This window comes from Anomaloglossus baeobatrachus, chromosome 12, assembly GCF_048569485.1.
Source record: "Anomaloglossus baeobatrachus isolate aAnoBae1 chromosome 12, aAnoBae1.hap1, whole genome shotgun sequence".
Lineage (NCBI taxonomy): Eukaryota > Metazoa > Chordata > Amphibia > Anura > Aromobatidae > Anomaloglossus > Anomaloglossus baeobatrachus.
This window is the reverse complement of record NC_134364.1, coordinates 45,631,554-45,652,393: the sequence shown is the minus strand read 5'-3', so window position 1 is coordinate 45,652,393 and position 20,840 is coordinate 45,631,554. Positions and strand designations below refer to the sequence as shown.

General features: G+C 51.9%; 1 protein-coding gene across 4 annotated transcripts in view; it reads right to left on the bottom strand.

Annotated features, from left to right (window-relative positions):
- Positions 1–20,840, bottom strand: part of CCDC175 (coiled-coil domain containing 175) — a 148,383-nt gene that overhangs the window by 31,855 nt on the left and 95,688 nt on the right. For all 4 annotated transcript variants that reach the window (XR_012727806.1, XR_012727807.1, XM_075331171.1 and 1 more), the window contains 3 exons: positions 14,962–15,093; positions 13,832–13,970; positions 13,203–13,282 (listed from right to left, as the gene is read on the bottom strand). Coding sequence is in view for 2 of the 4 variants with exons in the window: in XM_075331171.1 (XP_075187286.1) it covers positions 13,203–13,282; positions 13,832–13,970; positions 14,962–15,093 (351 nt within the window). In the remaining 2 variants the exon portion in view is untranslated. The remainder of the gene's footprint in view (positions 1–13,202; positions 13,283–13,831; positions 13,971–14,961; positions 15,094–20,840) is intronic.

Below are 20,840 nucleotides of genomic sequence, written 5' to 3'. Positions count from 1 at the left end.
ACACACAAAGTACTACACTTAAAAGTGTAGCTCCTCCCTCTGAGCTTATACACCCCCTGGTGAGCCAGTCCCAGCCAGTTTATCGCTTTGTGTTCAGGAGGCATACATCCACACATGCATTCTCATATGATTTTTTGTTTTTTTGGAAAGAGATTGAAGAAATGCGGGTCCACGTCTGGACTCTCGGCATGTCCCTTCTCACCCCACTGTGTCGGCGGTGTTGTTAAGCTTGATTTCCAAGGCTGGAGCCTTACATGCCGTGCTCCTTCACCATCCCTCCTGGGCTCTGGCTTGAAGTGGGAGCCAGCACGGTCTCCATGCCTGGCAGGACACCGGTCTCCATCCACAGCCCCTTGAGGATCCTGTTGGACCGGAGCACTCATCCCCAGGGACCTGGCCCTGCGTCTCAGCAGCTAAGTACCTGAGACGTTTATGTGGGGGGTCCCTGTTCTTTATTGTAGGGGGAGAGTATGCTGTATATGTTTATTTTGACATTTCCGGCGTGTTCTCTAGCTTTCACCCGAGTACCGCGCCGATGGTGCTTGCGCGTCGGCCTCGCCGCTTAAATTTAGGCCCCGGCTTTCCCGGAGGCCTAGTTGCTGTTAACTTCCCTCGCATGTCACTCATGCAAGAGGGACAGGCACGGCTCCTCCCGGCGGCCGTTCTGCACAGGGGAGGGACACTCCCCACTGCTGGGGCGTGTCTCCTCTCCTGCATGTCTATGGCCCTCCAGTTCCCGCTCCCCTACAGGAACGCCCCCTAGTCCCGTCCCCTCTCTTCGCTCCGGCGGCCATTTCTCAGGCAGAGTTCACTCTGCGCTGGGCCTGTCTGCACTCTGCATCCCTGCTGAGGTGCTGTGCATTGGGGGTCCGGGCTTCGGGATCTGGAGGGCACACAACACCGCTTCCAGCAGTCTGGTAAGCCACAGCCGGTCTCCGGTTGTGCACCTCTGTATATTCTCCCTGGGGTTCATTCTCTTGCAAAGCCCCCACTCCAGCAGCATGTCTCACACAAGGAGCAAGGCTCCAAAGCTTTATTCTGTATGCACTGCATGTAAGCTCCTGCTGCCTGAGCCGAGCACCTGTCCACATTGTGAGGTTTGCTCTAACTTTGTGGTGCCAAAGCCTGGAGTCTCACCCCCAGTGGTCTCAGGCTGCTTCTGCACCTGTGGCTGAACACCCGGCCTAGGTAGAGTCCTTTTCTAGGTCCATATCCCAGTCATTTGCTGAGTCCATGGGACTTTTGTCCAGGACTTTGATGAATATACATCAGCCCTCCTCACAGGGTGCCTCTAATACTCTTGCCAGAGGATCCCTATCCTCTGACCTCCATACAGCAGAGCTCACAGAGGATTCATCATCAGGTCCCAGACCCCGTCCTTCTGAGAAAAGGCGCAGGGTTTCCTCCCCCTCCTCATCCCGCGGCTCTGACTCAAGAGCTGACTCTCAAGATGAGGAGGATGCCCTCACAGGGGGCTCGGAGGCTATGTACCCCATCGATCTCTCCGAGGGTCTCAGATTTTAGTGACTTGATTGCTTCTATTAATTCTGTGCTGGATCTCAATCCGCCAGTATCAGAGGAGCAACCCTCTCTGGCAGAAAAGCATCAGTTTACCTCGCCTAAGAGAGTAAAGAGTGTGTTCTTTAACCACTCCAGTTTTCAGACCGCTGTGACCAAACCCAGGGCCTGTCCTGACAAACGCTTTCCAAAGCGTGGTTCTGATGACAGTTTTCCCTTTACACCTGAGGTGGTCAAGGAGTGGTCGCACTCCCCAAAGGTAGACCCCCCGGTGTCTAGGCTCTCAGCCCGGACCGTTGTGTCGGTGGCTGACGGCACCTCACTTAAGGATTCCACTGACCGTCAGATTGACCTTCTGGCCAAATCTGTGTATGAAGCTGCGGGGGCCGCTTTTTCCCCGACTTTTGCAGCAGTGTGGGCTCTCAAAGCCATCTCTGCTTCCCTAGAGGAGATGCATTCCCTCACCAAGGAATCTATGCCTGAGATGGTTACCTTAACTTCTCAGGCTTCAGCTTTTTCATCTTATGCCATGTCTGCCATGCTAGAGGCTTCTCACCGCACTGCGGTGGCTTCAGCTAATTCCCTGGTTATCCGCAGGATCTTGTGGCTTCGAGAGTGGAAGGCAGATGCTTCTTCCAAGAAGTTTCTTGCTGGGCTCCCTTTTGCTGGTTCCCGGCTGTTCGGTGAACAGCTGGATGAAATTATTAAGGAAGCTACTGGCGGGAAGAGTACTTCCATGCCACAAACCAAGACCAGGAAACCCGCCCAGGGTAGGAATCAATCGAGATTTTGTTCCTTTCGTTCCTCCAACTGGTCGTCCTCTAAGCCCTCCGCCTTGTCCGCTAACTCGGCTAAGGATCAGAAATCCAACTGGCGCCCAAAAGCGCGTCCGCAGAAGACCGCAGGAGGTCCTGCCACTAAGGCAGCCTCCTCATGACTCTCTGCCTGCTCCAGCCACGTCCTTAGTCGGTGACAGGCTCTCCCACTTTGGCGACACTTGGTTAAATCAAGTCTCCGATCAGTGGGTGAGAGATATCATATCTCACGGCTACAGGATAGAATTCTCTTCCAGCCCGCCAAACAGATTTTTTTCTGTCAACCCCCTGCTCCAAGGCCGCCGCCTTCTCACAGGCCGTGGCATCCCTGCAGGCAAGCAGAGTGATTGTACCAGTGCCCACTCGGGAACGGTTCAGAGGTTTTTACTCAAACCTCTTCCTAGTTCCCAAAAAGGACTGTACCTTCCGGCCCATCCTGGATCTCAAGCTTCTCAACAAGCATGTTCAGGTGCGGCATTTTCGCATGGAGTCTCTGCGATCAGTCATTGCCTCAATGACCCAAGGGGATTTCCTGGCGTCCATCGACATCAGAGATGCCTATCTACATGTGACAACCGCAGTTTCATACCAGCATTGGTTACGTTTTGCCATAGGAGAGAATCATTTCCAATTCGTGGCTCTCCCCTTCGGGTTAGCCACGGCCCCTCGGGTATTCACCAAGGTCATGGCAGTGATTGCGGTCCTGCACCTCCAGGGGTTGGCAGTGCTTCCTTACCTGGACGACCTTCTAGTCAAGGCTCCATCCAGCGCAGACTGTCAGCGGAGCGTCTCGCTCACTCTCGCCACTCTAGCCCAATTCGGGTGGCTTGTCAATCTTCCCAAGTCCACTCTGACTCCGACCCAGAGTCTCTCGTACCTAGGGATGCAGTTCGAGACTTTGCTGGCACTTGTGAAGTTGCCCTTAATCAAACAGCAGTCTCTCCAGCTAGCGGTGCGCTCTCTGCTGCGGCCCCGCCGTTATACCCTCAGGTGCCTGATGCAGGTGCTGGGTCAAATGGTGGCGTCCATGGAGGCTGTTCCCTTTGCCCAGTTCCATCTGCGCCCTCTGCAGCTGGACATTCTCCGCTGTTGGGACAAACGGCCTTCCTCCTTACAGAGATTAGTGGCTCTGTCGCCACGGACCAGGAGCTCTCTTCAGTGGTGGCTTCGGCCCCTCTCCCTGTCCCAAGGGCGCTCCTTCCTGGTCCCGTCCAGGGTGATTCTCATCACGGATGCCAGTCTATCCGGCTGGCGAGCGGTATATCTTCACCACAGAGCACAGGGCACTTGGACTCCGTCTGAGTCAGCCCTTTCAATCAATGTGCTGGAAACCAGAGCCGTGTTTCTAGCTCTCCTAGCTTTTCACCACCTGTTGGCGGGCAGGCACATTCGAGTCCAGTCAGACAACGCAACAGCGGTTGCCTACATCAATCACCAAGGCGGGACACGCAGCCGCCTGGCAATGATGGAGGTACAACGCATCCTTCAATGGGCGGAGGACTCCAAGTCCACCATATCCGCAGTCCACATCCCAGGCGTGGAAAACTGGGAGGCAGATTATCTCAGCCGTCAATGCGTGGACGGTGGCGAGTGGTGCCTGCACCCGGCAGTGTTTCAGTCAATCTGCCGCAAATGGGGCACTCCGGACGTGGACCTAATGGCATCCCGTCACAACAACAAGGTTCCTGTTTACGTGGCTCGCTCCCACGATCCTCAGGCCTTCGCCGCGGACGCTCTGGTTCAAGACTGGTCCCAGTTTCGTCTGTCCTACGTGTTTCCCCCTCTAGCTCTCTTGCCCAGAGTCCTGCGCAAGATCAGAATGGAGGGCCGTCGAGTTATCCTCATTGCACCGGACTGGCCCAGGCGAGCTTGGTATCCGGACCTGCTCCAATTGTCCGTAGAGATGCCGTGGCATCTTCCGGACCGTCCAGATCTACTCTCGCAAGGTCCGATCTCCGCCCGAATTCTGCGGCCCTCAAATTGACGGCGTGGCTCTTGAGTCCTGGATTTTGACGACTTCTGGTATTCCTCCTGAGGTCATCTCCACGATGACTCGGGCCCGTAAGTCTTCCTCCGCCAAGATCTATCACAGGACTTGGAAAATTTTCCTGTCCTGGTATCGCTCTTCCGGCCATCCTCCTTGGCCATTCTCTTTGCTGACCCTTCTGTCTTTTCTACAGTCCGGTCTGCAGCTAGGACTGTCCCTCAACTCTCTCAAGGGACAAGTCTCAGCTCTGTCAGTACTGTTCCAGCGGCGTCTCGCCCAGCTGGCTCAGGTCCGCACCTTCATGCAAGGCGCGTCTCACATCATTCCGCCTTATCGGCGGCCCTTGGATCCCTGGGACCTTAACTTGGTCCTCACGGTATTGCAGAAACCCCCTTTTGAGCCTCTTAGACAATACAAAGAAACCTCCCTTTCTCAGAAAGTGGCCTTTCTAGTTGCCATAACTTCTCTCAGGAGAGTCTCTGATTTGGCTGCGTTCTCCTCGGAGTCACCTTTTTTAGTCTTTCATCAAGACAAGGTGGTTCTCCGTCCGACTCCGGACTTTCTTCCTAAGGTGGTCTCTCCTTTCCACCTTAACCAGGACATTTCCTTACCTTCCTTCTGTCCGGCCCCTGTTCATCGCTTTGAAAAAGCGCTGCATACTCTAGATCTGGTGCATGCTCTCCGGATTTATGTATCTCGCACCGCTGCGCTTAGGCGGTGCACCTCTCTTTTTGTGCTAACCACAGGGCGGCGCAAGGGTCTCCCTGCTTCTAAGCCGACCTTGGCCCGTTGGATTAGATCGACCATTTCGGACGCCTACCAGAGTACTCAGGTGCCTCCCCCGCCGGGGATCAAAGCACACTCGACCAGAGCGGTCGGTGCCTCTTGGGCTTTTAGGCACCAGGCTACGGCTCAACAAGTCTGTCAGGCTGCCACTTGGACTAGCCTGTAGCCTGTATACCTTCTCGAAGCACTACCAAGTGCATGCTCATGCTTCGGCAGATGCGAGCTTGGGCAGACGCATCCTTCAGGCGGTTGTCGCCCACTTGTGAAGTTAGGTTCTGCCTACTTCTTAGTTTTTCTGTTTATTTCCCACCCAGGGACTGCTTTGGAACGTCCCATTGTCTGGGTCTCCCAAAGGAACAATAAAGAAAAAGAGAATTTTGTTTACTTACCGTAAATTCTTTTTCTTATAGTTCCGTATTGGGAGACCCAGCTCCCTCCCTGTTGCCCGTTGGCAATTTTCTCGTTCCGTGTGTTATCACCGGCTGTTGTCAAGACAGAGTCTCCGGTTGTTCTGGCTCTTGCTCTGTTCTAGTTGTGGGTGGCTATTCTCCTTCAGCTTTTGCACTAAACTGGCTGTGACTGGCTCACCAGGGGGTGTATAAGCTCAGAGGGAGCAGCTACACTTTTTAGTGTAGTACTTTGTGTGTCCTCCGGAGGCAGAAGCTAAACACCCAAGGTCTGGGTCTCCCAATACGGAACTATAAGAAAAAGAATTTACGGTAAGTAAACAAAATTCTCTTTTTTGCTTTGTGTTTTGGATCATTGTCTTATTGAAAGACAAATCTCCGTCCCAGTCTCAGGTCTTTTGCAGAATCCAACAGGTTTTCTTCTCCTTGTTTGATATTAGATGTTTGAGGGACAGCCGGGTCTTTGTAGATTTGCAGTGGTATGATACTCCTTCCATTTCAATATGATCACTTGCACAGTGCTTCTTGGGATGTTTAAAGTTTTGGAAATCTTTTTGTAACCAAATACGGCTTTAAAACTTCTCCACAACAGTCTCACGGACCTGCCTGTTGTGTTCCTTGGTCTTCATGATGCTTTCTGCGCTTTAAACAGAACACTGAGACTATCACAGAGCAGGTGCATTTATACGGAGACTAGATTACACACAGGGGGCTTATATTTATCATCATCAGTCATTTAGGACAACATTGGATCATTCAGAGATCTTCAATGAACTTCTGGAGTGAGTTTGCGGCACTGAAAGTGAAGGGGATGAATAATATTGCACGCCTCAATTTTCAGTTTGTTTTTTTTATAAAAAAGAGAATTTTGCTTACTTACCGTAAATTCTTTTTCTTATAGTTCCGTATTGGGAGACCCAGACATTGGGTGTATAGCTTCTGCCTCCGGAGGACACACAAAGTACTACACTAAAAAGTGTAGCTCCTCCCTCTGAGCATATACACCCCCTGGATAACCAAATATAGCCAGTTTAGTGCAAAAGCTGAAGGAGAACAGCCACCCACAAGTAGAGATAGAGCAAGAACCGGAACAACCGGAGCCTCTGTCTACAACAACAGCCGGTGATAACACGCGGAACAAGAAACTGCCAACAGGCAACAGGGAGGGTGCTGGGTCTCCCAATACGGAACTATAAGAAAAAGAATTTACGGTAAGTAAACAAAATTCTCTTTTTCTTTATCGTTCCTATAGGAGACCCAGACATTAGGACGTCTCAAAGCAGTCCATGGGTGGGAATAAACAGAAAACTAAGAAGTAGGCGGAGCCTAACTTCACAAATGGGCGACAGCCGCCTGAAGGATGCGTCTGCCCAAGCTCGCATCTGCCGAAGCATGAGCATGCACTTGGTAGTGCTTCGAAAAGGTATGCAGACTAGTCCAAGTGGCAGCCTGACAGACCTGCTGAGCCGTAGCCTGGTGCCTGAAAGCCCAAGAGGCACCGACAGCTCTGGTCGAGTGTGTCTTGATCCCCGGCGGGGGAGGCACTTGAGTACACTGGTAGGCATCGGAAATGGCCGACCTAATCCAACGAGCTAGGGTCGGCTTAGAAGCCGAGAGGCCCTTACGCCGACCTGTGGTCAGCACAAAAAGAGAGGTGCACCGCCTAAGAACAGCGGTGCGAGACACATAGATCCGGAGCACCCGCACCAGATCCAGAGTATGCAACGCTTTTTCAAAGCGATGAACAGGAGCCGGACAAAAGGAAGGCAGGCAAATGTCCTGGTTAAGGTGGAAAGGAGAAACCACCTTAGGGAGAAAGTCCGGAGTCGGACGGAGAACCACCTTGTCTTGATGAAAAACCAAAAAAGGTGACTCCGAAGAGAGCGCAGCCAAATCAGAGACTCTCCTGAGGGAAGTTATGGCCACTAGAAAGACCACTTTCTGTGAAAGACGAGACAAAGAAACCTCCCTAAGAGGCTCAAAGGGGGGTTTCTGCAAAGCCGTGAGGACCAGATTAAGGTCCCAGGGATCCAAAGGCCGCCGGTAAGGCGGAATGATGTGAGATGCGCCCTGCATGAAGGTGCGCACCTGAGCCAGCCGGGCGATACGCCGCTGGAACAACACTGACAGAGCCGAGACCTGTCCCTTGAGGGAATTGAGGGATAGTCCTAGCTGAAGACCGGACTGTAGAAAGGACAGGAGGGTCGGCAAGGAAAAAGGCCAAGGAGCATGGCCGGAAGAGCGACACCAGGACAGGAAAAGTCTCCAGGTCCTGTGATATATTTTGGCCGAGGAAGACTTCCGAGCCAGAGTCATAGTGGAGATGACTTCAGGAGGGATACCAGAAGTCGTCAAGATCCAGGATTCAAGAGCCACGCCGTCAATCTGAGAGCCGCAGAATTCTGGCGGAAAAACGGACCTTGTGAGAGAAGGTCTGGACGGTCCGGGAGATGCCACGGCACCTCTACGGACAGATGGAGCAGGTCTGGGTACCAAGCTCGCCTGGGCCAGTCTGGAGCAATGAGGATGACCCGACGGCCCTCCATTCTGATCTTGCGCAGGACTCTGGTCCCAGTTTTGTCTGTCTTACGTGTTTCCCCCTCTAGCTCTCTTGCCCAATCTTGAACCAGCGCGTCCGCTGCAAAGGCCTGGGGATCGTGGGAGCGAGCCACGTAAACCGGAACCTTGTTGTTGTGCCGGGATGCCATTAGATCCACTTCCGGAGTGCCCCACTTGCGGCAGATTGACCGAAACACTGCCGGATGCAGAGCCCACTCGCCGCTGTCCACGGTTTGACGGCTGAGATAATCTGCCTCCCAGTTTTCCACGCCTGGGATGTGGACTGCGGATATGGTGGACTTGGAGTCCTCCATCCACTGAAGGATGCGTTGAACCTCCAACATTGCCAGGCGGCTGCGTGTCCCGCCCTGGTGATTGATGTAGGCAACCGCTGTCGCGTTGTCTGACTAGACTCGAATGTGCTTGCCCGCCAACAGGTGGTGAAAGGCTAAGAGAGCTAGAAGCACAGCTCTGATTTCCAGCACAGTGATCGAGAGGGCTGATTCGGACGGAGTCCAAGTGCCCTGCGCTCTGTGGTGGAGATATACTGCTCCCCAGCCGGATAGACTGGCATCCGTGGTGAGGATCACCCAGGACGGTGCCAGGAAGGAGCGTCCCTGAGACAGAGAGAGGGGCCGAAGCCACCACTGAAGGGAGCCCCTGATCTGTGGCGACGGAGCCACTAACCTGTGCAAGGAGGAAGTCCGCTTGTCCCAACAGCGGAGAATGTCCAGCTGCAGAGGACGCAGATGGAACTGGGCAAAGGGAACCGCTTCCATTGACGCCACCATCTGACCCAGCACCTGCATTAGGTGCCTGATGGAATGACGGCGGGGCCTCAGCAAAGAGCGCACCGCCAGATGGAGGGACTGCTGTTTGACTAAGGGCAGCTTCACAAGTGCCGGCAGAGTCTCGAATTGCATCCGTAGGTACGTGAGCTTCTGGGTCGGAGTCAGAGTGGACTTGGGCAGATTGACAAGCCACCCGAATTGGACTAGAGTGGCGAGAGTGAGCGAGACACTCCGCTGACAGTCTGCACTGGATGAAGCCTTGACTAGAAGGTCGTCCAGGTAAGGAATCACTGCCAACCCCTGGAGGTGCAGAACCACAACCACTGCTGCCATGACCTTGGTGAATACTCGAGGGGCCGTGGCTAACCCGAAGGGGAGAGCCACGAATTGGAAATGTTCCTCTCCGATTGCAAAACGTAGCCAACGCTGGTGTGAAACTGCAATTGGCACCTGCAGATAGGCATCTCTGATGCCTATAGACTCCATGCGAAAATGTCGCACCTGAACATGCTTGTTGAGAAGCTTGAGATCCAGGATAGGCCGGAAGGAACCGTCCTTTTTGGGGACTAGGAAGAGATTTTAGTAGAAACCTCTGAACCGTTCCCGGGCGGGAACCGGTACAATTACTCCGTTGGCCTGCAAGGATGCCACGGCCTGAGAGAAGGCGGCAGCCTTGGAGCAGGGGGGAGTTGACAGAAAAAAATCTGTTTGGCGGGCTGGAAGAGAATTCTATCCTGTAGCCGTGGGAGATGATATCCCGCACCCACTGATCGGAGACGTGTTGAAACCATACGTCGCCAAAGTGGGCGAGCCTGCCACCGACCAAGGACGTTGCTGGCGCGGCCAGATAGTCAAGGGGAGGCTGCCTTAGTGGCAGCAGCTCCTGCGGTCTTCTGAGGACGCGGCTTCGTGCGCCAGTTGGGTTTTTGGTCCTTGGCTGAGTTAGTGGACGAGGCCGAGGGCTTAGAGGACGACCAGTTGGAGGAACGAAAGGAACGAAACCTCGACTGGTTCTTGCCATGGACAGGTTTCCTGGTTTTAGTTTGTAGCAAGGAAGTACTCTTCCCGCCAGTAGCTTCCTTAATAATTTCATCCAGTTGTTCACCGAACAGCCTGGACCCAGCAAATGGGAGCCCAGCAAGGTACTTCTTTGAAGAAGCGTCTGCCTTCCACTCTCGAAGCCACAAGATCCTGCGGATAGCGAGGGAATTAGCCGAAGCCACCGCAGTGCGGTGAGAAGCCTCCAGCATGGCAGACATGGCATAGGATGAAAAGGCTGAAGCCTGGGAAGTTAAGGCAACCATTTCGGGCATAGAGTCTCTGGTGAGGGAATGCATCTCCTCTAGAGATGGCTTTGAGAGCCCACACTGCTGCAAAAGATGGGGAGAACGAGGCCCCTGCCGCCTCATATACAGATTTGGCCAGAAGGTCAACCTGGCGGTCAGTGGAATCCTTAAGTGAGGTGCCATCAGCCACTGATACAACTGTCCGGGCTGAGAGTCTAGACACCAGAGGGTCTACCTTTGGTGAATGAGCCCACTCCTTGACCACCTCTGGTGGAAAGGGAAAACGGTCATCAGAACCACGCTTTGGGAAGCGTTTGTCAGGACAGGCCCTAGGCTTGGTCACAGTGGCCTGAAAACTGGAGTGGTTAAAGAACACACTCCTTGTTCTCTTAGGCAAGGTAAACTGGTGCTTTTCTGCCAGAGAGGGTTGCTCCTCTGATACTGGCGGATTGAGGTCCAGTACAGAATTAATGGATGCAATCAAATCACTAACATCTGCGTCACCTTCGGACAGATCAATGGGGCACATGGAGGTAGCGTCCGAGCCCCCAGTAAAGGCATCCTCCTCGTCCTGCGAGTCAGCTCGTGAATCAGAGCCGCGGGACGAGGAAGGAGAGGGAACCCTGCGTCTCCTTTTAGGAGGACGGGGTCTGGGACCAGATGAAGAATCCTCTGTGAGCTCTGCTGAGCGAGCCGTAGCAGCAGAGGCGCCCTGAGAAGGGGGCTGATGCATGCTCAGCAGAGTCCGGGACAACTGTCCCATGGAGTCGGCAAAAGACTGGGAGATAGACTTAGAGAAGGATTCTACCCAAGCCGGGGTTTCAGCCACCGGAGCCGGAGGGACCACTGGGGATGAAACTCCAGGCTGAGGCACCACCATGTTAGAGCAGGCATCACAATGTGGATATGTGCTCGGTTCAGGCAGTACGAGCTTACATGCAGTGCATATTGAGTACAGCCTTGCAGCCTTGCTCCTAGTGTGAGACATGCTGCTGAAGTGGGGGCTCTGAGCCAGAATGACCCCCAGAGAGTATATAAGCAGGTCCACAACTGGAGGTTGTGGCTTACCAGACCGTTTGTGTGCCCTACAGATCCCACAGCCCGGACCCCCAGAGAGATGCTGCAGCCAGCGCCGATCGCTGTGAGAACGCTGATAAAATGGCGCCGGAGCGAGGAGAGGGGGCGGGGCCTACTCTAAGAGCGGGATCCGGAGGGCCAAGGAGATATACAGGGGAGGGAATATTTCCTCAGAGAGGAGTGTCCCTCCCCTGTGCCGAACGGCCGCTGGGCGGAGCCGCACTGTCGCTCTGCATGATTGACATGCAGGGGCAGTGAAATCGAAACTAGGCCTCAGGCAAAGCCGGGGCCTAAATTTAACGATGCGGCCGGCGCGCAGGCACCATCGGCGCGGTTCTCAGGTGAAAACCAGAGAACCGGCCGGAAATGTCAGAATAGATACACAGCCTACTCTCCCCAACAATAAAGTACAAGGGACTCCCCGACAATAACGTCTCAGATACTTAGCTTGTGAGACGCAGGGCCAGGTCCCTGAGGGATGAGTGCTCCGTCCGGCAGGATCCTGAAGGGCTGCTGATGGAGACCGGTCTCCTGCAAGGCAGGGAGAACCGTGCTGGCTCCCACTTCAAGCCAGAGCCCGAGGGATGGTGAAGGAGCGCGGCATGTAAGGCTCCAGCCCTGAAATCAACCTTAACAACACCGCCGACACAGTGGGGTGAGAAGGGACATGCCGGGAGTCCAGGCTTGAACCCGTTTTCTTCAAATGCTTTCCAAAAATCAGATGAGAATGCATGTGTGGATGTGTGCCTCCTGAACACAAAGCATTGAACTGGCTATATTTGGTTATCCAGGGTGTGTATATGCTCAGAGGGAGGAGCTACACTTTTTAGTATAGTACTTTGTGTGTCCTCCGGAGGCAGACGCTATACACCCAATGTCTGGGTCTCCCATAGGAACGATAAAGAAAGTTTAAAATAAGCAATGCATTTCGTTCAACTTCACAATTGCATCCACTTGTTGTTAATTCTTCACCATAACATTAAAATTTTTAACTTTATCTTTGAAGCCTAAAATCTGGGAAAAAGTTGAAAAATTTAAGGGGGGGGGCGGCGAATACTTTCGCAAAGCACTGTATACAACTGCCATATTATCTAACAAGAGTGCATCTGATGGACTTTCCATACTTTATAGAGGACAACGAAGAATTGGACCTTGCCGCCATGTGCCAGCCCTTCGTATTTTGCCAAAAATACAGCCATAGTCATGTAAATAGCAACTTATGCATCAGACAGAACCTCTTTGCAATTGCCTCTTAACAATGCAGCCTCAATTTTTTTTTTTGCATCCCTGTCTAAGAGCCAAAATTTTTTTTATTCTCATTTTTAGTCCCTTTGAACCTGCAATTGTTTGATCTCTTGTTCTATATACTGCAATATGATGTATTGCAGTATACAGTTAATTTCACTTTCTCCTTTACCAAGCCTCACAGGAGAAGCAAGATGGCAGCCACGGGGTCCTTCAGAAGGTCTGCGGGTACCATGAATACCCCTTGACTTCCTATGATCATATCTTTGTGGGACAATAGAAGCCAGTACACAGCAATTGCACCAATTAAATTCTGTTGTCCATGATGGACAGCAGCATTTAAATGGTTAAACAGCAGCAATCTGAGTTAGCTCCGCTCACTGCTATTACAGGCAGGTATCGACAATATAACACGTCCAGCATCTGTCGGGTGTGATGTGTGCTCAGCTCACCAAGACCAGATGTAGAATGTACAATTATGTCTTACGGATGGGAAGAGGTTAATTCCAAGAATAAATCTGCATTACATCTACGTCCTATGACTGTGAATGGGGTTTCCCTTTCAAATATAAATTACAATTTCCTTATGGATCTCCAGATTTTCTTACGGCGTGTAACTTTTTTCTATAGAAATGCCAAAAATTATCCCAAATATAATAGCAATGGGGTCAGTTCTAGTGCAGCTATCCAATATTATTCTGCCTGGTACAGGCTCGGCACAACGACTTTACCTTCATCTTCGAGTTGGCCTCAATATCCTTGGAGATTTTGTTAATGGATCCCTCCAAGGATTTCTGCTTGCTTTTCATGGCTGTGATGTACAAGAAGATGTTTGACGTCACTTATTGAATAAAATTTGCATTTCTCAGAATAATTTGTCCTTACTTTATAATTTCCGTATTTTGTGTTCATTATTGGAATAGAAATATAACCAGAACCCATACAAGACAGACACCAACGGACACCATTGACTATTGTCGGGTCCGTCAGTTTTTCCATCATGATTGAATTTTAGCTATTTTTAAAGAATCTGATGTAAGTTTTATAGCAGATGTGAACATAACCCAACTTGTGCATCCTTTTACTAATGGTGAGCGGACCGCCAATAATCCGGGTCCGGCGGGTTGACAAAGATGTCTGGATCTGATCTTGAATCCGGGCCCATATATGTCAATGGGGAGCGGAATCCGGGACGAGAGCGCGCGCGCGCGAGAGAGAGTGAGCGAGAAAATCCGGATCGTGCACCCGGAATTCCAGGTCGGACTCGGATCTGCCGCTCAAACCGCGCGGATCCGGATTTGACCGGTCCGGGTCCGCTCAACACTATTAATTACCCATATGTCCTGGCCCACTTCCTTACCACTAGATTTCCTTTTCAGGTCTTCATAGTTGACGTGCTCCTTGTTGTAGGTGCCCTCAGCTGCATCCATGATGGGAATGTTCTTGGCCAGTTTCTCTTCCTCATTTTCTAGATCTAAAAGGGAATTCTTTATTTCCTCCTACAACACAAGGCAAAAAAAAAAAAAAAAATCAGTTATCTCCCCCCTCAAAAAAAACCTTTTTCCAAATGGAGATGAACAAAGATTTGCATCCAGAGGCCACATTGGTAGCCAGTGACCACCAATATAAAGCCCTGCAAACCTCCTACCTTGCCAGTATTCCTAGCACCTTTTCTGATTAGTAGACTCGCTGCAAATTAAATGCCTCCGTCCCACCGCAATGATGACATTGCATCTACTAATCATAAGAGGCGCCAGTGATGTTGCCAGGTAGGAGGAGGTCCACATGGCCATGGTCCAGTGGCCATGCACAACTGATGTAGCCGGTTTACCAGGGTCTTGTGAAAATTTTTATAATCAACTAATTCTGATAAAAAGCTACAAATCCCAGCTTCAACTTCCATTAAACCCTTCCCTGCCAGCCATTTTTCCATTTATTTGCGCTTTCATTTTTTCCACCCCTTCTTCTAAGAGGCATACATTCTTTTCCATTTATTCGCGCATTTGTTTTTTTTCCTCCCCTCCTTCCAAGCGCTATCAATCTTTTATTTTTCCTATCCATATCGCTGGCTTGTTTTTCACGGGTCATGTTTTAGTTCTGAATGACACATTTCATTTTACCACTCAATGTCCTGAAAAAGGGGGGAAAAAAAAAAAATCTAAAAGCGGTCAAAATTGTGCAAAAAGAAAATGAATACATCGGAAATTGTTTTATTTTGCGGTAAACATTGACCTGGCACTGTGATCCTCCGTGTCAGTAGCATTAGCTGGCCTGCTTCCAAGAAAGAAAAAAAAAAAAAATCTGGGGAAGGGAAGGGGTTAAAAACTGCAAATGATTGACTGATTATTGTAGCTATTTATTATTACTACCAAGTGTACCTACCATTGCATTGCAAGATCACAATACATCAAAATAGTGTCATCTGCTGCAATGAAATCATTACACATTCTTGTTATTTTGTGTATACTAATCTTATGCACTTCATCTAACCTCCAGAGTTTGTATTTGACCCTTCAGACTTTGTACTTGAATTGCATACTCCTCGCTTGCTTTTGCCAGTTCTTCGTTTATGCTGCAGATTTCCTTGTCCCATTTCTCAACTTCTCTCTGGAGACGACTGCCCTAAAAACGAAAAAAAAAAATATTTTTTTTTTTGAAAGCTACAAACTGATGATACAACAGTATAAAGTACAATGCAATATCGATGGAAAACGTGAAATGCATTAATAGTGTCTTAAATCAAACGACACAGCCTTATGTCAGGGATGACCAGGATGATCTACACCTCGTACACTCCCAGATATCTAATACATAAAGCTGTGTGTGTGTGTATGGATATTATATTTAATATATATATATATGTGTGTGTATGTCCGCTAAAGGAATCAGCACTGTTGCATTTACAATCACAAAATTTTGCACAGATACCCCATGTGACTCAGGGAACGTCATAAACTATGTTTTGAGGGGAAAAATGTAACCCTGCGCTTTACAGTTATTCGCCAAAAAAAGGGAATTTTGTTTACTTACCGTAAATTCCTTTTCTTCTAGCTCCTATTGGGAGACCCAGACAATTGGGTGTATAGCTTCTGCCTCCGGAAGCCACACAAAGTATTACACTTTTAAAAAAGTGTAACCCCTCCCCTCTGCCTATACACCCTCCCGTGGACCACGGGCTCCTCAGTTTTGGTGCAAAAGCAGGAAGGAGAAAACTTATAAATTGGTCTCGGGTAAATTCAATCCGAAGGATGTTCGGAGAACTGAACCATGAACCATAAGAACAATTCAACATGAACAACAGGTGTACACAAAAGAACAACCAGCCCGAAGGGAACAGGGGCGGGTGCTTGGTCTCCCAATAGGAGCTAGAAGAAAAGGAATTTACGGTAAGTAAACAAAATTCCCTTTTTCTTTGTCGCTCCATTTGGAGACCCAGACAATTGGGACGTCCAAGAGCAGTCCCTGGGTGGGTAAAAGAATACCTCAATAAAAAGAGCCGAAAACGGCCCCCTCTTACAGGTGGGCAACTGCCGCCTGGAGGACTCGCCTACCTAGACTGGCGTCTGCCGAAGCATAGGTATGCACTTGATAGTGCTTCGTGAAAGTGTGCAGACTAGACCACGTAGCTGCCTGAGACACCTGCTGAGCCGTCGCCCGGTGCCGCAAAGCCCAGGACGCACCTACGGCTCTGGTAGAATGGGCTTTCAACCCTGAAGGAAGTGGAAGCCCAGAAGTACGGTAGGCCTCGAGAATCTGTTCCTTGATCCACCGAGCCAAGGTTGACTTGGCGGCCTGAGAGCCCTTACGCTGGCCAGCGACAAGGACAAAGAGCGCGTCTGAACGGCGCAGGGGCGCCGTGCGAGACACGTAGAACCGGAGTGCTCTCACTAGATCCAAAGAAAGCAAATCCTTTTCACACTGGTGAATTGGATTAGGGCAAAAGGAAGGCAAGGAGATATCCTGATTTAGATGAAAAGGGGACACCACTTTAGGGAGAAATTCCGGGACAGGACGCAGAACCACCTTATCCTGGTGGAAAACCAGGAAGGGGGCTTTGCATGACAGCGCTGCAAGCTCAGACACTCTCCGAAGTGATGTGACTGCCACCAGGAAGGCCACCTTCTGAGAAAGACGGGAGAGAGAGACATCCCGCAGCGGCTCAAAAGGCGGCTTTTGAAGAGCCGTCAGAACCCTGTTAAGATCCCAAGGTTCCAACGGACGTTTGTAAGGTGGGACCATGTGGCAAACCCCCTGCAGGAACGTGCGGACCTGCGGAAGCCTGGCTAGACGCTTTTGAAAAAACACGGAGAGCGCCGACACTTGGCCCTTGAGAGAGCCGAGGGACAAACCCTTGTCCATTCCAGATTGTAGGAATGAAAGAAATGTGGGTAAAGCAAACGGCCATGGAGGAAAACAGTTATCAGAGCACCAGGATAAGAAGATTTGCCAAGACCTGTAATAGATCTTGGCGGACGTTGGCTTCTTGGCTTGTCTCATGGTGGCAATGACATCCTGAGATAACCCTGAAGACGCTAGGAGCCAGGACTCAATGGCCACAATGTCAGGTTGAGGGCCACAGAATTCAGATGGAAAAACGGCCCTTGTGACAGCAAGTCTGGGCGTCTGGAAGTGCCCACGGTTGACCCACCGTGAGATGCCACAGATCCGGATACCACGACCGCCTCGGCCAGTCTGGAGCGACGAGAATGGCGTGACGGCAGTCGGACCGGATCTTGCGTAGTACCCTGGGCAGCATCGCCAGAGGGGGAAACACATATGGCAGTTGAAACTGCGACCAATCCTGGACCAGAGCGTCCGCTGCCAGATCTCTGTGATCCTGAGACCGTGCCATGAAGGCCGGGACCTTGTTGTTGTGTCGTGACGCCATGAGATCGACGTCCGGCGTTCCCCAGCGGCGACAGATCTCTCGAAACACGTCTGGGTGAAGAGACCATTCCCCCGCGTCCATGCCCTGACGACTGAGAAAATCTGCTTCCCAGTTTTCCACGCCCGGGATGTGAACTGCGGAGATGGTAGAGCCTGTGACTTCCACCCACTGCAGAATCCGCCCGACTTCCTGGAAGGCTTAACGACTGCGAGTGCCGCCTTGGTGGTTGATGTAGGCGACGGCAGTGGCGTTGTCCGACTGGATTCGGATCTGCCTGCCCTCCAGCCACCGATGGAAAGCCAATAGGGCTAGATATACTGCCCTTATCTCCAGAATATTGATCTGAAGGGACGATTCTATTGGAGTCCAGGTTCCTTGAGCCCTGTGGTGGAGAAAAACCGCTCCCCAACCTGACAGGCTCGCGTCCGTGGTGACCACGGCCCAGGTTGGGGGGAGGAAGAATGTTCCCTGAGACAGAGATGTGGGTAGGAGCCACCACTGAAGTGATGTTTTGGTTGCAAGTGAAAGAGATATGTTCTTGTCGAGGGAAGCCGAACTCTTGTCCTCTTTGCGAAGAATGTCCCATTGGAGTGGCCGTAGATGGAATTGCGCGAACGGCACTGCCTCCATAGCTGCAACCATCTTCCCCAGGAAGTGCATGAGGCGCCTTAAGGGGTGTGACTGACTCCAAAGAAGTGACTGCACCCCCGCCTGCAGAGAAAGCTGTTTGTCCCGCGGTAGCTTGACTAACGCTGGTTGGGTATGAAACTCCATCCCGAGGTAAGTCAGTGATTGGGTCGGCGTCAACTTGGATTTTGGGAAATTGATGCTGGAGAGTCGCCAGAGTGACGGTAAGACTTTGTTGACACGCCACCCGAGAAGGGGCCCTGACTAGGAGATCGTCCAAGTATGGGATCACCGAGTGGCCTTGAGAGTGCAGGACCGCCACGACGGATGCCATGACTTTGGTGAAAACCCGTGGGGCTGTCGCCAGGCCGAAGGGCAATGCGACGAACTGGAGGTGTTCGTCCCCGATGGCGAAACGCAGGAAACGTTGATGTTCGGGTGCGATCGGCACATGGAGATAAGCATCCTTGATGTCGATCGATGCTAGGAAGTCTCCTTGTGACATCGAGGCGATGACCGAGCGGAGAGATTCCATCTGAAACCGTCTGGTTCTCACATGTCTGTTGAGCAGCTTTAGGTCCAGAACGGGACGGAATGATCCGTCCTTTTTTGGCACCACGAACAAGTTGGAGTAAAATCCGCGACCACGTTCCTGAAGGGGAACGGGAATCACAACTCCTACCATCTTTAGAGCGTCCACTGCCTGAAAAAGTGCGTCGGCCTGTGCGGGGGGTGGGGAGGTTCTGAAAAAACGAGCCGTAGGTCGAGATCTGAACTCTATCCTGTAACCATGAGACAGAATGTCTCTCACCCATCGGTCTTGAACGTGTGGCCACCAGGCGTCGCCAAAGCGGGAGCGCCTGCCACCGACCGAGGATGTGGCTAGATGAGGCCGAGAGTCATGAGGAGGCCGTCTTGGAGGCAGTGCCTCCTGCGGCCTTTTGGGGGCGTGACTTGGACCGCCACGCATAGGAGTTCCTCTGGTCTTTCTCCGGCCGGTTGGACGAAGAGGATTGGGGCTTGGCGGAGGGACGAAAGGACAAAAACCTCGATTAGATTTTTCTCTGCTGAGGTCTCTTAGGTTTGGACTGGGGTAAGGAGGAGTCCTTTCCCGAGGATTCCTTAATAATCTCATCCAACCGTTCGCCAAACAAACGTTCGCCAGAAAAAGGCAAACCAGTTAAGAACCTTTTGGAAGCAGAGTCTGCTTTCCATTCGCGCAGCCACATGGCCCTGCGGACTGCCACGGAGTTAGCGGATGCTACAGCCGTATGGCTAGCGGAGTCCAGGATGGTGTTCATGGCGTAGGACGAAAATGCTGATGCCTGAGAGGTCAAGGAAGACACATGCGGAGCAGAATTCCGCGTGACAGCATTAATCTCAGTCAGACATGCCGAGATTGCTTGGAGAGCCCACACAGCCGCAAAGGCCGGGGCAAAAGACGCGCCCGTGGCCTCATAAATAGACTTCACCAAGAGCTCTGTCAGTTGCATCCTTCAGGGATGAGCCATCGGCAACAGACACAACGGACCTAGCAGCCAATCTAGAGACTGGAGGATCCACCTTGGGAGAGTGTGCCCAGCCCTTAACGACTTCAGGTGGAAAGGGATAACGCGTGTCAGTGTGCCGTTTAGCAAAGCGCTTGTCCGGGACCGCTCTGGGCTTCTGGACAGCGTCCCTGAAGTTAGAGTGATCAAAAAACGTATTGCGCGTACGTTTGGGGAATCGAAATTGGTGTTTCTCCTGCTGAGAAGCCGACTCCTCTGCAGGAGGAGGTGGTGGTGAGAGATCCAACACCTGGTTGATGGACGAGATAAGATCATTTACTAAGGCGTCCCCCTCAGGGGTATCAAGGTTAAGGGCGAAGTCAGGGTCAGAGCCCTGAGCTCCCACATCCGCCTCGTCTTCCTGAGAGTCCTCAAACTGGGATCCAGAGCAGCGTGAGGAGGCCGGGGAAGAATCCCAGCGAGGCCGCTTAGCAGGTCTGGGGCTGCGATCCGGGCAGGAGTCCTCCGCCTGGGACCTAGGGGCTATCCTGGGAGCGCGCTGCGGCGCGGACCGAGAGGGCCCTGGAGGAGACAAACTAACAGGGACCGGGGCCTGTGAAGAGCCCAGTCTGGACTGCAATGCCTCAAGCAGCTTAGATGACCATTTGTCCATAGACTGTGCAATGGATTGAGAAAGTGACTGAGAGAGTTTCTCAGCGAAAGAGGCCAACGCCGGTGACTCTGTCCCTGCAGCCTACTCAGGGGGAGCAGGGGGATCTACCTGAGCCGAGGGGCCCACAATTGCCCTAGGCTCCGGCTGAGCAAGCGTGGCAGGAGTCGAGCATTGATCACAGTGAGGGTAGGTGGATCCCGCAGGCAACATAGCCCCACAAGAGGTACAGGCCGCGAAAAAAATCTGTGCCTTAGTAGCTTTGCTCCTTGTGGACGACATGCTGTTGTCTCTTAGGAGAGTGACCACTGAGGGTATATGGGAAAAGGGTATACCGCCTTTCCGAACAGATATATATATATATCTATTATATACATATATATATATCCCGGCACCTTAGGGGGACCAGCACCGGGTGACCGGTGTGGCTTACCAACCGCTCACGAGCGGAGTGTGTGCTCCAGATTCCCTGTCGTGGATCCCCCGGAGCTGCAGAGCCTTGCTGCTGAATAGCATCCACCGGCAGAATGGTAAAAATGGCTGCCGGAGCTCTCAGGGGGGGGAGTGGAGCCGAGGGCGGCGCTAGCAGAGAGCGGGAATCTGGAGTCCCCAAGTGGTCAATGAGGGGGGAGGGAGACATGCAGGATGCTCCAGCCCTCAAGGCCGACGTCATGACGGTAATCCCGCCCTTACCCCT